Raw genomic sequence first — 17,663 nt, 5'->3', positions numbered from 1 at the left:
GTCTGATGACAAAAATTAATAAAATAATCACAGATAAATGAATACTTCTTAAACTTTGGTGAAATATGAAGAAAAGATATAGATAGGGAGCTATGAAAGATTGAACAGGGACGTCTGACCTAGTCTGGGAGCCTGAGAAGGCTTCCCCGGAGAGGTGAAGTTTGAGCTGAGAAGTGAAGGACAAATAGGAGTTATTTAGTTGAAGGGTGAATTTAGGGGAGAAATGTGCTCCAGGCAGAGGAGCCAGAATGTGAAAAGAGGCAGGAGGGAGCATGGCTTGTTGAAAGGAGCTTGTCATAAATCCACTGTAGCTGGAGTGGCGTGTAACTGGGCATTAAATGCCATTCATGTCTATACACAAAAGGTTGTGGTTTTTTGGGGTTTTTTTTTTTGCCGTACACTGTTGTGGCCTGTCCCGCTGCGGAGCACAGGCTCCGGACGCGCAGGCTCAGTGGCCATGGCTCACGGGCCCAGCCGCTCCACGGCATGTGGGATCTTCCCGGACCGGGGCACGAACCCTTGTCCCCTTTATCAGCAGGTGGACTCTCAACCACTGCACCACCAGGGAAGCCCAAGGTTGTGTTTTTTCTAATGTGGCCTGAGGAGACTCTCTTCCTTGAAGACAAAAGCCCAATGGACAAAAGTACCTACTCTATACCCCAGGTGCTCAGAGGGGTACAGGATCAATGAAATAGTTTCATCCCAGGCTCCACCATTTACTAGCTGTGTGATCTTGGGCAAGTTACCTAATATCTCTGAGGCTCAGTTTATGCATCTGGAAATGGAGACAATAAAATCATTTGTACTGTGTTGTGTTGAGGATTAAAGAGATGATGCCTGTGTGCATGCCTAGTTTGACTTGTGGCACATAGTAGGTGCTTAATGCACACTTTTGATATTAGCCAAATGACTGAGAAAGGACCATGGCTCAATAAGAACTCACTTCTTTTTTTTTTTTTTAATTTATATATATTTTTTATTTTTATTTTTTACGGTAAGCGGGCCTCTCACTGTCGCGGCCTCTCCCGTTGCGGAGCACAGGCTCCGGACGTGCAGGCCCAGCAGCCATGGCCCACGGGCCCAGCCGCTCCGTGGCATGTGGGATCCCCCTGGACCGGGGCACGAACCCGTATCCCCTGCACCGGCAGGTGGACTCTCAACCACTGCGCCACCAGGGAAGCCAGAACTCACTTCTTTTTGCACACTGGTGGGGGGGTGGAGGTGGGGCAAGACTAATACAGTGTTCAAGACAAGGTAGTAAACAATGCAAGAGAACCTGAGGGATGAGCCAAGGCAGGGGTCAGATGGTTAGCACAGGGAAACACAGCCATGTCCACGGGCTGGCATATCTGGGAGCTTGGGCATGAAGCATCCTGGGGCCAGAGGGGAGAGGATGGAGCTGGAGCCAAGAAGAGGGGAGCTGGGGAAGGGGCTTGTGTTGGGCTGGGGACATGGGTCCACCTTGGGAGGCCAGCTCCACTCTGGGACAGAAAGTCCAGTGGACAGTCATCAGTACTTATGAAGCTCTCTTTCCCCACTGAATCCCAGGTTCTAGCAGGCGCTCAGTGTTAAATGGATGGACGGATGATGGTTATCTAGGCACAGAGTCACATCCATCACATGCAGTGTGTGAGGGTTGGGAGCATCTATGCTGTGGCTTTGAGCAATCTGTCCATCTGGTCCAGGGCTCCCCCCATAGAAAGTCACCAGCAGCAGAATATAGGGTCTCACTGCCAGAGATTCTAAGACATGGAGCCAGGCCCTAGTCATGGGGTTTGGGTTCTGGACAGGGTTTATTCCAGAAAGAATACAAAACTTGGTAGATTTACTGAGAAGGTGAAGATTTATACAGTCCCATGGATAAATCCTTCAGAGTGAGATGGAGAGTAGCAACACCGAGGATGTACTGGCTTCTCTCTACGTTCATATCACCTCATTCTATAAATGCACTGTGGTATGTTTAATATTTATTACCCAAGTGTTGTTCTTTTTTAAAAGTCACTGTGGAAATGGAAGTAAAGAAAAATAAAGTTGGGAAATTTTAATGGAAACCAGGTAGAGTTGATACCCAAAATATATGCCGTAAGGTCCTATAAAATTGCCAGAGGTAGGCTAAAAATTTGGTTCTGAGCTGTCTCCTTGCCTGAGCAAAGAGGGAGACAGGGGTGGTCACCAACTTTACGGTGTTCAGAAGAGAAACCACCAGCAACTCAGTGAGATGCAGCCTTTCAGGGTATTGAGATCTGGGGTGCTTTCTCCCTGGGTCCTCACACAAAGGAGAGCCATGGGTACACAGGGCTCCTGCAAGCACATTGGTGTGAGCTGCTTTTACATTTCCTGCCCCTAGGTCAGGCCTAGCTCAGGAGCTAGGGTAGACCTGAGGAGCTCACCCACAGACTCTGCTGGGGAACAGAATAGAGAATTAACATTTCTATTCTCCCAGACACATCTCTGCCTGAAGCATTGCTGGAGACCAAGAGAGGTGTTCCTTCAAAACCTGGGGATGAAGGAACTGGATAACACCAGCTTTAATTCTCCACCTGGCACTGGAAGCCAATGTAAAGTTGGTCTTGGCAAAAATGGAGGTGTAATTAATAAGAAGACTGTTAAGGGAGCGAGAGTTGCAGAGCCACCCCCAGCTGTGGGGCTTCACTTGGCTTTACCCTCCAGTGACTCACTGGCTTATGAGCAATCCTCACATGCCTGATTTAGAGGACTTACTCACCCTTCAGAGAAAGACTTTAAGGCAATAAAGCAAATGTCAGCAAGTGGGATGCGGCTTAGCACATCACCCCAGCCTGCACCCAGCTTCCCCCTCCCTGGCTCTCCCTGCTTGCGGCCCCTCCAGCCACTCAGCACCTGGACAGGCCCACACAATGGGACACATTCCAAGGCAGAGCGGAGACTCAAGAGATATGAAACCAGGGAGGGACCTCAGGTAGACCAAGCCCTGAAGTTTGGTCCAGCAAGATTAGAGATTAGCTCTAAAGCACTAGAGTCAGGGGCAGGGTGAGGGCTAGAACCCAGGATTTCTTCCTCCTATACAGTGCCCTTCACTCCGCCTTCTTCCCCTGGAAACCCTGCTTGGATTATGCAGATGAGGGGTGCAGGCTGAAGTAAACGCAGCTTCCCCAGTCTGGGTGACATTCTTATCTGAGGACTCTCCAAGGACCAGTGGGGAAGGAAAGGTGTGTGGGGAGCAAAGTCTCAAGCAAAGTCTTTGAGGTGAGACGTTTAGAAAGAGCTGGGCTACCCTGGGCTCGGCCGCCATCTTACTATTTGTTGACATGGTGCTTGCTGTGGGGGAGCTGGAGGCCTCTCTGGACCCCCCCCCATAATCAGGGGGTATGGATTGGAATCCCTGTGTCAGACAAGTATGGTATCATTCCCAGCCAATTTCCCGTTCCCCTTGATTAGGGAACGGGCCCCAAGAGTTAGGCTGGAGCACAGGCATAAGCCATGGGAACACGCAAATATTGCCCCTTCCTTCCTCCACCACACAGAGGAAATTACTCAGAAGGCAAGTTGATTCAGCCTTGGATTTAAATCAACTCATTGAGGGATTTACCTAGGAACTCCTGAGGGAATTATCTGGAAGAATTAATTCCAAGGGTAAAAGAGGGAGAACAGGCATTTAAGGTAAACCTTTACCTAGTTCACTTATCTGTCCCTTGGTCATTTTTCCAAACTTTCCTGGGAGTCTGCCACATGCCAGGCACTGGAGGGAGGGGGCTGACCACAAACTTGCCACTCAGGTTTGCTGGAATCAAGGGTCTTGAGCTCTAAGAGGCTTTTGGGATCAACTAGCTTAGTTCACTCATTTCATGGATGAAGAAGTGGAGGTTCAAGTTGAACTCTGCCTGGGGCTCACAAAGAGCCCAGGGTGGGTGGATGCTCTGACCATGTCTCCATGTGGCCTGAGCCTAAGGAGTTCTCTTGCAAGTGAGCCAAGGGAAACCTCCCAACTGGAAAGCATTATTCTGTATTGTTAAGATCACCAGCTCGTGAGCAGATGCACAGCCTCATGCCTCCAACTGCACACCCACCACCATCACCTTAGCGTTCATTCGGAAATAAAACCCAGTGAGGCAGCCTGGGCCCCGCCTCAGTGTATCCCTGCCTTACCCCAACTCACCAACATGAAGAAGCGTTTTTGTTCTTCTTACTATTTTTATTTTGCACTATAAAAAGCAACAACATCAACAACCAGTAACATACTGCTTTTCTTCACATTCATATGGATTTTAGGAAATTATTGCCTTTTCCCCTGGAGAAATAACCTACAGACAAAAAAGAAGTAGTACCACATTGAGAAATCTGCAAATCCCAAAAGTCAACAGCTTGAAGACAACCCCAAGGGGCAGGGAAGAAAACAAGTGTCACCAGAGACCAGACAAGCACATGTAAGGACAGCAAGCTGGGGTGACAACCGTTTCAATGCCACTGACTCAGACAGTGGGTACCCTTTCTCTCCTGGCACCCAGTGCCACCACCTCAAAGGGGCGATTTGTTGGTCTATGGTCTAAAGAACTCTTTTCAAATGACGCCAGAGTTGCTTTGAGGAGAGGTGCAACGAGAAAGGTTCAAGTATGAGTAAGAATCATGCCAAAGTCCAAAGTCAGGGTAAAACCCACAGTGAAGAGGAAACCAGAAGTGTTACTGTCTCACTACTTCACCCAAATGACTCCATCTGACCCAAGACAGAGTCTCAAAAACATCTGAGGGTTCAAACGAGCATATACATCATGTCCCTAAAACCCTGTAGGGTTACTTTCCTGACTAGGTGGTGATCAGCTTATGCCCTGAAGCAACACAGACAGATACGGAGACTGCCAAAGTTAAAAAAATAAGGTGGAAATTGTGCTTCCTTCAAAATGAATTGGCTTTGCTACTGCCTTTTCTCCTGGTCCAGCAACTGCTTTCTCTCATGTTGCTGCAGGTATTTATTGCGTTATGCTTGAAATGAAAAGGCAAACTTTGAGGTGCAAAGACTGGGCAGTCCTGAGGGCAGGGGGTCTGGAAATACAGTAGTCAGCACGTGCTGTGCTCTCATAATGGCTTGGCCTTCCTTCAGTCCCAAGAACCTATCCCCGAGGTCAGTCTGAAGTTTGTTTGCAAACCTGGTGACCCTTCACTGTCCCACCAGGACAGCGGGACAGAGTGAGGTCTTCAGTATTGCACAGGTATGAAATGTCCACGAGTTAAAATACAAAATCACAGTTGTTCTTGGAGCTGGGCTGGTTTTCCCACTCTGGTCTTAGCAGGATGTGGCTGCGGCCATGGGGCTCTGGCTGAGCTCTGAGACCGTTGAGTGGGTGGGCAATGGTGCCAGCACCGAGGTAGGGAACGTGCAGTAGGAACCCTGCACGTCAGGGCTCAGTGTCTGTAAATGGGCTATGAACGAAGGGCCGGCTGCCTCCCCTTGGGAGGAGGGAGCCTGGGCGCTAGGCGCGCAAGGCAGGATCTCGGACTCATACTGCAGGAGCTGGCCCATGAAGCTGAAGTTGGGTGAGACCACACCCCTCCTCTGCTTGATGTAATCAAAGGCGTCCTTTAGGTGGAACTGCTTGGTCTTCATGAGGTAAGCCATGCAGATGGTGGGTGAGCGGGAGATCCCAGCCTCACAGTGAACCAGGACCTTGCCTCCCTTTTCCCTGACACAGTCTGGAAGAAAGAAAAGACAGTGGAAATGAGTTGGGATTGGAACTCAAAGGCAACTGGATTTAATTAAAGAATTAAAAAAAAAAGTGACCTAGTAATCAAATCATCATCCCTGCTCAACGTCTGTGGTCCCACACCAGGCTTTTGCCAGTCTTTAACCTCCACTGCTGAGGATAGACTTTAGGGTCCCACCATGATGTCTATCTCTGCGTAGGACCTTCACAATCCTTAGTTCTCCAGGATGCTTTCACAGGTTCTGCCACTGGAGGTGGTAGACCTGGAGTAACTCCTTCCTGGGGATGCCATCTTAACTCGGGTTCCATGGATGCGTTTCAAGAAGACTTTGGAAAATCTTTGAAGCTGCAGGCAAGTTTTCATTGCACATTCACATTTCCGAGAGGGTCCCAGGCTCAAAGACTGACTTGGAGAAGCAATTCCTGCCTCTCGGGGTCTGATTCTAATGGTGATGACCTAGCCCTCATCCTGGTTGAGGCCTTCCATCCTCCCCGGGATCCCTGTTTGGCTGTGCCAGGGCGGGATGCTTGGCTCAGCACCGAGGGTTCCCAACCAACCAAACATACAATAAATAGTGCACAGCCACTAATTATAGCCTTGGCTAAGTAACGCTTACTAGACGGAGGATATAAATGGCTTTGGCAAACTCCATCTTGCACAACAATGGGAGTCACTGCTATAAAGCTACCACCTTCAGTTAGCATTCATTAGCTCAATATGACAAAAGCGGGGTGCCCTCCTTTTCTGTTCTACTTCTCCCCCCAAAAGAGCTCCAACTGTTAAAAATGAGCAGGGGTAAAAGGTTAAACATATATACACATCAAATAAAAACCACAAAAAAGAGTCTTTCCAATTCCCTCTCTTGCTAGTGAGGAAACAATTACATCACAGGAAGTTAGATGTCCATGGCACTATGTAAGGCCACAGTATGCAAAAACATTTAAGATTTTGAAGGGCAAATAAAAAGTCAGCCCCCTTACCCACCTCCCTCCTCAAGTTCAAGAAATTTGCAAATGCATCTCTAAGATCTGAAAGATCCAGTTTCTGAGGAGTCAGGGAGGAACCTGGAGTCTCCCCAACAGAATGAAAATCCCAAAGGACACCCCAGGGTTCCTCATTAGAAGTGCCCCAGTCTCTGATTCAAAAGAAAAAAAAAAGTTCCTGTAAATTAGTTCAAAAGGGACTCCAAGTTCCTAGGATTATAGGGTCGTGACTCCAACCTTCTTTTGCTCCTCCACCAGCAAAAAGCTGGTAGTCTAGCTTTTAATTGGCCCAGAGCCAAATCCCAGAAAGCAAAGGGCCTACAGTGTGTTGCTTCTGGATCCCACTTCACCCCTGGGGGCTTGCCTTCTATGTGGCCCTCGGAAGCGGTCAATGCATGATTCGCACTCAGTCCCTCCTTCCTTCAGGAGGGCAAGGAGTCTGGGGAAAAGCATCTCGTGTGCCTTCAGAATGCTGTGGGTTTGTGCGGTTGTGTATCCAGACACAATGCACACACAGGATGGGGAGGGAGGCTTCTGAGAAGTGATGGGGGCGGGTTTCATGACCTCACTGAGAAGCTATCTAGATAATTAAATAACAGGCTGAGAAGGGCAAGGCATTCCCAGGGACAGGGAGAACAAGTCAAGGGTTTCCCACCCTGACCCCATCATCTTGACTGTCTCTCAGAGACTCCAAAGGAACCATCGCAGCCCAGAGGCTCAGGGAACAGGGAGGCAGGCTCGGCCTTTTGCCTTTGGTGAGTTTCTCTGCAGGCTTCTGTGGAGTAGAGATTGTGTGTGCTGAGCAGAGGGCTCACCACGTGGTGGAAGGGGGGCCTTTAATGGCTCCCTGCACTAAGTAATCATTGCTGCACCCAGCACCGGCCTTTCTCCCTCCAACATCCCTCAGAGCACGAGGCAGGAAGATCACTGCTCAGCTTCCACAGCTATGCATGTTAAAGGGAAAGAAGGACTCTGGAAAGGGAGGCAAGCCCACAAGGATGGAGAGTGGTGGGTGCTTGCAAATCTGAGACACAAAAAAAGTCAGTCCAGCCCCCAAGGGAGATGGTTGAGGGAAACAGAGATGTCCAATGAAAGAACAATCCAGCCTGCTCGAGGAGTTGGAATCCCAAGGCCCAAAGCCCTTTCTAGGCAGAGGGACCAGAGGTTTCCAGGCCTACACGATGGGGTAAATGATAACTGCCTCACGGAACGTACAAAGGATGCAAAAAGATGCCAACTTCTCTGTGCATAAAGCACAGAGCTTGAGACGAGCGCTATCTTTAGTCCCAAATCAGCTGAAAATGCAAAACAATTGCCCCCAAAGCAGTTTGCCAAAAACCGTGGAAAGCTGCCAGGGCCCTGGGGGCTCAGTGCGTAAGGAGTGCTCTCTCAGTCCTTCTGTTTGTTTTCAAAAATATCCCAACCTACGTAGAAGCAGTTTGGGTGGTTCTTTCCCTCCCCTGCTTCCCTGGCATGGAGCATCACACACGGATGCACCCTGCTTCGCGCCCAGCCAGAAACACTAACAAGAGTGACAGAGTATTGCTATAAAATTGTAGTAATTCATTTATCTTGCAAATTAAAGCTCCTATTAATAGCAACTCAAATCCTCCCCTCTGTCATTTTGGTCAGTGCATCCAACCAGCCAAGTTGGCTCTACAACAAGATGCTTTTCTTCTCAGTGAAGGGAACCCCCATCAGTACATCAAAATCCAAGAACACGCTCCCCTAGGGGGCCCCCAAAACAACTGAGAGGGAATGGCTGCACCTACCAATGAAATCTATTGCTTCTTGAAAGTGGGAGCTGATGTTAGCCGCATGGCTGTCTTCCACGGGGATCCATTTGTAGTGTAGGTGGGTCGTGCAGGCCTCAGAGGTCCGTCGTGAGACATTCAGCAGAGCTGTGATGTGCAGGTTGGCGAGGAACTCGCACTTGGATGCATGGTAGGCACTTCCAAGGTACAGGAACGGAAGGATTTCGACTGGGCCGCCCTGGAAGGAGGGGCAAAGTAGGACAACCAGGAAATGTTGGATTAGCTTGCTCTTTGGGGAGAAGAAACAAAACAATGCTGACCTATTTGTTTTCAGGTGGGAGGTTCCCTTTCTGGTTTCCAGGTAGACAGCTCAGAGTCAGCGCAGTTCACCCAAGAGTGTGTGGGTGGAGCCTCCGTCCTGGTAAACTCTCTACCCTACATTACTGCCTTGTGACTCAGTGATAGCAAATCCCACACAGCTAAGATTTTCATTTTCTTATATATATTGAGGTGGTAGGAAATGCCGGCAGCCTTCCTATACTGACAAGGATGAGAAGAGGGTGGTGTGATGGAAGACTTGAGAGGCCCGTGCTGTAGTTCTAGCTGCCCTGAGAGTGCCAGAGTGAGCCCTTTAACCTTGGGGGCAGCCTCGGTTTCCTTCTAGATAAAATGGAAAATGGTTCAACAAGGTAAGCCCCCTCCTTTACAATCCTGACATTGTATATAATGTGTTTCATCAAACCTAGGACACTGTTGATCCTAAGATGCATTTGGAGCTCAGAGATGTTAAAATATGCTTCCCCCCGCCCCCCAAAAAGGTATACTTCTCAGAAGTGAAAATGACCACTATCTATCCAAAATCCTCAGACAATGAAAAGCTGTTAGGTCATGAGCAGGGCCTGATCCTTTTTTTTTTTTTGGCTGTGCTGCTCTGCATGGCATGCAGGCTGCAGGATCTTAGTTCCCCAACCAGGGATGAAACCCGTGCCCCCTGCAATGGAAGCGTGGAGTCTTAACCACTGGACTGCCAGGGAAGTCCCAGGCCTGATCTTCTCGTGGGGCTGAGTTTTGGTAAGAGACACGGACATCTTCACCCTTTTGGGAGACCACCTATACCTGAGGTTTCTAGTTAAGAAGGATCCCCAAAGAACCAGAGACCATCTACCCTGAGGAAAAGCTAAAAAGAACAGCTAGCTAGTCAGACTCTGGCAGTCTCAGCATTTCCAGGGTGGCAAGAAAAGCCATTGTTCCATACTTGGAACAATGGGAGCCCCTGGAGATTTAGAGGGAAAACACTGAGCTGGGGTGACAGTGGCTGTGTCTTTGGCAGTCTTTCCCATATCATCCATCCGCTTCCTGTGTTTCCATTTCCTGTCCTGGAACAAGAGTAGAATGGAAACTCTCTGCCAGACCCACAATAGGGAAAGGGGCACGGGACGAGGGCCAGGAGAAGGCAGTTCTCAAATTACCCCACATGGGTGTTTGCTTTTTCTTTCCTGAGAAGTCACGTGTTTAAGGCAAAGGCCAGTTTGGCCACTTGAAAGAAAGTTATAGAGATTTTACAAAAGGTAGTAAGAGTAACCAGTATTTTTAACAGCTGGCCCCTGAGCTTAACACTTTAGGTGTACCTACATAGATCTCTCCCTCTCTTTAGAGCCTGGAAAATGCTGACACACCAGGCCTGGGATCCTACTCAATTTCTCCTGGAGCTTAGCCCAACACCCCTGAAACCATGTTTCTTTCCTTTTTTGAATCTTCTTTTTAGACTCAAGAGGAAGAAACCAAAGGCCTTCAGAAACCCCAAAGGTTAACACGACCTCACCCGGCTTCTCTCAAGGCAGAAGCGCTACTAAGAGTAGCACTAGGGGGTTCCCCAGATGAACCGTGGAAACACACCAGGGCCTCCCTGGTCCTTGCTTGGCCAAAGGTCTGCTGTGCTTTCACAACATCCTGCAAATTCTCGTTTCTCTTTCACTTTCTGAGAAAGGAGGGGGAAAACACCACCCAAACAAACAAACAAAAATAGAAATTCAGCTAAGCCGGATGCCCATGGCTTGAAAGCCCAGGGTTCATCATACACTGTAATTTTAATAAAAGAAAACAAACAAAATAATAACCCTGGCACCTCACCAAGCTAATAGGTTTCCATTCAAGGAAAAGCCACCTGGCTGTATTTGGAAGTTTATCCCCAGGGGCAGAGCTCTGCTCTTGGCAGGCAGCTGGCATCTTACGCAGTATCTAGAAATCTTCCTTCTTATGATTTGGGTATGTTCTTATTTTGTGCACAAAAAGCTCCTCCTACCAAGTCAGATGCCTAGAATGGGAAGGTAGGTTTTGATCTCTGTTTTCTGCAGATTTGGGTCCTTGCTGGCTTTTTCCACATCCTCCTGCATTGTATAGGTAACCCTGCCTGAGCCGTCCACTTTTTCTTCCTCTAATGAGTTGCCAGAAAGTACAGTTCTTTGAAGGGAAAAAACCCACATGTTTGTAGACACATGAAATCCTCTAGTGTGTCTTGATCTCTGGTTTCAGAATTTATGGAAATATAAGCATCAGAAACCCCTAGGGGAGGCTGCTTAGCCATCCAAATAGTAATTTCTCTACAACCCTCCCCCAATCTTCCTCCTTCAGTTAAAAATACCAAGACACGCCTTTACAGGTACTGGGTTGGTTTGCAGAAACTGCAGAGCATGAACAGTTACGAAGAAGATCAACACAGGAAGCCTGAAAGTCGGCTCTGAAACGTCTTCAGGGAAACCTAAACCGATATTTCAAAGCTTCTCTGCACCTCCCAGGCCAGCTAACAATAATGTATATTTCGCTTCCACTTTTTGCCAGAAGCCACCGTGTGTCCTGAAGCGCATTTGCTCTTGTCAGCTTATTTGCTGGAAGGAAGCCCATTTACCATTTAGAGAGCAACAGAGGCTCTCTAAAGCTAGAGGCCTCTGCCAACTCCCTGATCTGCAAACGAAACAACCAAGGTTGCTGAGCAGGGAGTGGAAGAGCCAGGGTGCTGTGCAAGGAACAGAACCAGGAGCCGGGACGGTACTTCCACACCGTGTATGTACCTGGTCGTAAGCCGGCCTGTAGCTGATGTTGAGCACTGACTTCCCACACTGACTGATGAGGGCTGTCTCGGTTTCAACCTTCTCTGGTGAAATGGGCTTTACGTCCACGCAACACTCAGGATATTCCGAGTGGAAAGTCTCATATCCCCCTAAAAGACAAAAAAAAAAGCAAGAAAGATGTAAGCATCGATTTTTCTCAGGCTGTCAGAAAATGCCCAGAATTGATCAATACCCTGAGTGTGGAATGGTAAAAAAATATTCAGCTACTATACATTTTGGTCATATTAAAAAATTGAGCCAAAACAAGTAATAGTTTTAGAATAGAAACGGGCTCCACAGACACACACACACATACATACACACCCTCTCTCTCTCCTAAAAAGCTATAATTCAGAAAGGCAATGATTAACTTTCTATGCCTATCAGAAGAAGCTTAAACTGTGAAAGGAAATATATCTGACATCTGGCAAATATTAACCAAATCCCTCCAGAAAACAAAAGCTATTTTCTCTCATTTATCTAAAATGCAGGTGTGATTATGCAGAATTTCATTAATTTGTGAATGAGACTCCTAAACTGGTCTGTTTCATCCCTAGTCCCTTAGCTCTAAACTGGATTATAGACAAAACCTCCTCTATTCATAAGGGAATGGGGGCTAACACGAGGTTTAAACTCAGGGCAATAAAACAGCCCTGCCCTTTCTCTTTGCCAAGGTGCTAAGAACACTGCTGACAATCCTCTCCATAGGTCCAATGTAATCAATCAAGTTAATTACCTTTCAAACCAGAGCAATGAGGCCTTCTGAACTTAATTCTTACCTCCTTAAGTAAAAACTCCTTCTTTCTCCTTGATGACCACCTACTCTCCCTTTATCTTATTACCCTCCCCTCCTGAACTTTCTCCCCAGCTACACACACACACACCCTCATACCTGGCAGGTATGATTCTATAAAAATCCTAACTATATTTAAACTTCTCCAAATGGTCAGATCACTTAAGGTAAAAACTACTCTCTGACCGAGTCACAGAAACTTGAGTAGCTAAGTTCTCAGGCCCACACACGAGGTAGGGAAGAACCAAATGAAACACTGGCCTCGAAGCCTCAGAATGCCAAATGCTGCTGTGTGCACAGGCCAGACTTGTGTGGGGAAACACTTTGCTTCCAATCCAAAGGGACCTAAGACACTTCCAAGAGCCTCCAGAAAACCTGCTTCTTTTTCTGGCCCAGAGAATTCACTTGGGGTCAAATCATCAATTTTTTTTTTTTGGTCCATGCTGCGCAGCTTGTGAGATCCTAGTTCCCAGCTTATGGGATCTTAGTTCCCTGACCAGGGATTGAACCTGGGCCCTGGCAGTGAAAGTGCTGCCAGGAATTAGGAATTCCCTAAACCACAAATTAAATAAGCATTCTGAGACCATGTATTTTTCCAGAAAGGCCCCCTTTTTTTTCTTCTATCTTTTGGTGTTGTAATAGCCCCACAGTGGAGCACATGGTGGTTTTTTAAACCCCTGCAGTAGGCAAATGGTTAATGGATTACACGGCAGTCTCCAGCTCTCTCCCAGAAGCTACAGCCAATTCCTAGAATGAGTCATCTAGCTATTACTGCTTCCTCTCAGCTTGCTGGAACTGCCCCCAACCCCATTTAGCACACCCAAATCTCCCCTGTGGTCACTTCAACAAATAGCCAATTGGGCCTTCCCAAATGAGCTTCTGGACCTCCACAATGACCACGTTCCCGGTCATGATGACAGGCCATGCCGGAGGGAGGCGGAGGTGGAAAGTTTGAAGGTGTCTGTGGCTTAGTTTTCCCTCCCTCCCCACCATTGCCCCCACCCCCTTCCCTCCCAGAAGGCAGAAAGAAACCACACTTACACTGACCCTCAGCTTCCTCCGAAGAGGTGTCCCTAGTTAGCAAATCACTTCCTGTGCCTGGGCCTTGACATTTTGAGTCCCAGGAGACAAACTGAGTGATAGGGGATGGGAATCTGAAGTAACAGTGGCCCAGGCCCTCTCAAACTTCAGAATGAAGCTTGGGAAAGAGAAGCCTTCAGGCCACCCCATCTCTTGGCTTTAAACAGAGCACTTAAGAGTTGGCTGTTGGGCTTCCCTGGTGGCACAGTGGTTAAGAATCCGCCTGCCAATGCAGGGGACATGGGTTCGAGCCCTGGTATGGGAAGATCCCACATGCCCTGGAGCAACTAAGCCCGTGTGCCACAACGACTGAGCCTGCACTCTAGAGTTCATTGAGCCACAACTACTGAGCCTGCGTGCCACAACTACTGAAGCCCGTGTGCCTAGAGCCCGTGCTCTGCAATGAGAAGCCACCACAATGAGAAGCCCGTGCACCGTAACGAAGAGTAGCCCTCGCTCGCTGCAACTAGAAAGCCCGCGGGCAGCCATGAAGACCCAACGCAGCCAAAAATAAAATAAATTAAAATAATAATAATAATAAAAAGAGTTGGCTGTTAGGAGGACAGACAGGAGGTGCGGGTGTGGACTGGGTCCTGCCTGCCTGTTGACAAAATAAGGCAGGCAGACAAAGTCTCAGTGTAGTTGAGGGACAGATAAACAGGGTCCTGCCTCTTCCAGCTGGGGTCAGGAGTCCTATTAGACGGTCTGTCTTTCACCCACTCCCATCAGAGGCGTGGAGAGACAGAACATTCCTCTCTGGTGCCTCACTTGAACTCCAAGAGCCGTGGCAATTCTTTTGGCAGCTTCACTCCTCTTCAGAGTGATTCTGTTTTTGATCACCACTGCATTACCAGGGGAGCTGAGCGGAGAAAGCACACGGACACTATATATAAATACGCACTGACAATGCCGTTCGGTCATCTCATTTTAGTGGGTTTTTTTGGTTGGGGTGGGCATTGAGGGAAGTGTAAAAGGCATTGCAGGACTTCCCTGGCAGTCCTGTGGTTAAGACTCCGTGCTTCCAGTGCAAGGGGTGTGGGTTTGATCCTTGGTTGGGGAACTTAGATTCCACATGCTGCGTGGCCAAAAAAAAAATGGTTTGTCCCACGATCTGGGATGCCACTAGATTAAAAACCTGAACTCTTATCTGGATGTGAGTTAGGTAAAGAAAAAATTTTCTTTGGCAACAACTTAAAGTTTAGTACTGTTATAAGGGTAAGTATTAAGCAATTTCTACTGAAATTTAAAACGGACATAACTTTCGACGTGGCAATTCTCATAATTTTACTGAAAGATAGTGCACATGCAAAAGCATTTGGACAAAGGTATACTCTCCCACACTGCTTCAAATACTAAGGCTGGAAGCAACCTACTTACTGGCTATCACCAGGGGATGGGTTTAAAAAGTGAATAGGACACGTATGCTCTGATATGGACAAATCTCTCAAGATCTAGTTAGATGAAAGAGGCAGGAACAGGAAATATACAAAATCATTCTATTTTTACTCATGGAAAATTAATTTATCTAAAGATGAACAAGAAATAGTTGACTGTTGTCTCTGGGGAGTAGAACTGAGTTCTAGGGTGTGCAGAAGATCCACTTTTCATTGTACAGCCTTTGTGCTGTATGTTACTTATACTAAAACATTTTTTTTAAACATTAATTTTTCTGAGATGTGAGTCTACAGAGCTGCCTACTTCCTGTGGCAATAACTTCCAAACTGCTAGCATGGCCCCCTGCAGAGGAGTGGGGAGCAGAGGTAGGACCCGGAAGGGTTTCCTGGACTGTATCTTTCGTGCTACTGGAGAGGCAGAAGCTTTTTCTGTACTCACTGCTAAGAAGCAGAGACAAAAAGCATATCAAAAAGAAATCAGGGACTATGTGTGAAAAACCTCTGCAGAGCTTGGAGGGCACTCTCCACCTCCTGGGGGCTGAGGCTGGGTAAAAGAGGAACGTCGTCATCTTCTGCCTCTGTTGTTTCCCTAACAGGAATCAGCAGGGGACCGTCTGTAAGAGGTGCGAACACAGGTGGGAGCTGCCCGTGTGCCTCTGGAATCTCCTGGCCTGGAATGTGTAAAACTCCACAAGTCGCACGGTTTTAAGACAGCGCTCTCACTCTCTCAGCTCACTGCACCTGAGCTCTGAACCACATCAGTGTTACATCTCCAGGTGTCCCCGTCAGAGTCGGCCGGCGCAGCCTAGGCTGAGTCCTCATGTCTGCCCTATGCCTTCAATACATTTGAGGTTACAAAGGACTCAAATACAAGGCGGCAGCAGTTATAGGAAGTGACACAGAAATCAATATTCTGGAGTCTGAGAGTAAATCACCCACCCACCACCAACGTCATCTCCCCCAGCAGGTGGAATGGGCAGACTGGTGAAGCAGCTTCTGGGGATCTCAAACCAAATGCGACGCAATCCCCTTCACAGCCACCCTGTGGCACCTCTCATGTGTCCTGGCTCGCTGGCCAGTCTGCCTCCCACCCCTGGCAGACAACGTTAGGCCCGCCGGGTTTGGCCCACGACCAGTACAGATGATCCCGGGGTGGGGAAGAGGAGGTGAAAAGGGTGTCAGCTCCAAACGGAGCGAGAGAAAGGCCTGGGAGGGAAGAAGGGGAAGCCAAGGAACAATAAAAAGCAATAAAATGAAATGGAAAGGAAGGGGAGGGGAGGAGAGGGACTCGCCAGGGTCAAAAAGGCAAGAGGGGTCGAAGAAGACACAGCCTAACATACGTTAATCGTGCAGGAGGGAGGAAAGGGGACACCGCGGCGCCACACTTCGGGGGTGAGGGTGTTGCGACCTGCTGATCCCTCCAGATCTGTCCATCAGGACGGCTCCAGAGCGCAGGCCCCAGCGAGAGCGGTGAAGCCGGCGCCAGGAAAGCCGGCCCGCGCCCAGCACTAGGCGACAGACCCCCAGCTGAGAAGCAGCGCCCCCGGCTGCGTAAGCAACCCCACCCCACCCACCCGGGCCGAAAGGCCGATCGTCAAGCGCTTTCGAGGAACTCGAGTGGGGAAGCTGTGAGCGCTGACACTGGCAGTGCCCTCCCTAGCGCACGTCAAGCCCCAAGGTGCAGACTCCCGCCAGCGGAGAACTGCTCGGGTTCTAGCGTCAAGGAAGGCGCCCGGCGCCAGCAGGGGACCCCAGAGCCCGGGGCCGTCCCGGCGCGTACGGTGACAGGGGACCGGCGTCCCCGACGCGCTCACCTTTGAGGAAGTAGACCCGCGGGCCGGCGGGCAGGCAGGCGAGCAGCGAGGTGAGCACAACGCGCGCGGCGCTCTCCTCGCGCAGCTTCTGCCAGTGGCGGCTGCCCTGGTCCAGCACGACCACGGCCGCCACGCCGCCGCCGCCCTCCTGCAACAGCCGCGCGCGCGCCGCCTCGTCCGGCAGCACGTAGCGCGCCGACACCGCGCCTCCGCGGGCCCGCCGCAACACCACCGAGTTGAGGTTGACGTTGAGCGAGCCGCGCACGCTCGAGGCGGCGAAGGCCAGGTAGGGCCGGCAGTCGAGCACCACACAGCGCGCCGCAGCCTCCTTGCGGAGCATCTTGCGCAGCTGGCGCCCGTCGAGCGACGTGACCTTCATGCCGCCGCCGCCCAGCGGCCCCGCGCAGTGCGCCCCGCAGGTGCCCACAGCCAGGGTGCCCGCCGGCGAGGCCCGGGAGGGCGACCCGCGGGGCTGCGGCCGGCCGACCGAGCCCGGCGCCGGAGCGACCGCTCAACTCTTCTTTCCCGCCCTGCACGCTCGGCACCCGGCCCGGCCACTCGCCGCCCCAGAAGCCGGGGATTCCGCCGGCAGCTCAGCGTTTTATGTGAATGGGTGTACAGCCTGTGACGTGGCTGCCCATATAAGGCCGAATAAGGGTATTTCCCCGCCCCTTCGGGCTGTGGCCACGCCCCCGGGAGCCGGACGTGCTGGGCGGGCGCCGAGCGTTAGTCAGCCTGAGAAAGAGGAAGTGGCAGGAGACTTGCCGTGCTCTCTGTGGCGCTGCGTGGAGACACTCACTTGCGCATCACCGGGGACTGCTGGTGGGGTGTCAGGAACGCCACGAGGCCGAGGTGACCCACGCTGTGCGGGAAGAGGAGGAAGCGGGGGAGGCTGGCGTCGTGACATGGGTTTAGAGTTTCGTAGACGTAGGTTCAGAACCCACCGGGGGCCGGGCCAGGTACCGCGGTAGGCAGAGCTAGGGGCGCCCTCGGCCAGAGCCCCCAGATGGATCTGACGTAGATTTCGATCCTTACCCGTCTTTACGTGGGAAATGAGATGAT

General features: G+C 50.0%; 1 protein-coding gene across 1 annotated transcript; it reads right to left on the bottom strand.

Annotated features, from left to right (window-relative positions):
• Nucleotides 1–4,150: 4,150 nt before the first annotated feature.
• On the bottom strand, nucleotides 4,151–17,223 carry DUSP5 (dual specificity phosphatase 5). Its single transcript, XM_022568799.3, has 4 exons — nucleotides 16,602–17,223; nucleotides 11,482–11,630; nucleotides 8,432–8,651; nucleotides 4,151–5,664 (listed from the first exon to the last, which is right to left on the bottom strand). The coding sequence occupies exons 1-4, from the start codon at nucleotides 16,978–16,980 to the stop codon at nucleotides 5,258–5,260; spliced, it is 1,155 nt and encodes a 384-aa protein (XP_022424507.1). The 5' UTR covers nucleotides 16,981–17,223; the 3' UTR covers nucleotides 4,151–5,257.
• Nucleotides 17,224–17,663: the final 440 nt, after the last annotated feature.

Source organism: Delphinapterus leucas, chromosome 16, assembly GCF_059928025.1.
Source record: "Delphinapterus leucas isolate spDelLeu-1000000601 "Yukka" chromosome 16, BTC_Dleu_Yukka2, whole genome shotgun sequence".
NCBI lineage: Eukaryota > Metazoa > Chordata > Mammalia > Artiodactyla > Monodontidae > Delphinapterus > Delphinapterus leucas.
The sequence above is the reverse complement of the archived record's forward strand: the minus strand, read 5'-3'. Positions and strand labels throughout refer to the sequence as shown.

Bases quoted from the DNA above. Each gene is read 5' to 3' on its own strand.
- DUSP5 (XM_022568799.3), bottom strand. From the start codon at position 16,980: ATGAAGGTCACGTCGCTCGACGGGCGCCAGCTGCGCAAGATGCTCCGC. The intron at 11,631-16,601 runs GTGAGCGCGTCG...TTTGTCTTTTAG, and splicing joins GCGGGTCTACTTCCTCAAAG to GGGGATATGAGACTTTCCAC. The intron at 8,652-11,481 runs GTACATACACGG...CCCTCCTTCCAG, and splicing joins ACAGGCCGGCTTACGACCAG to GGCGGCCCAGTCGAAATCCT.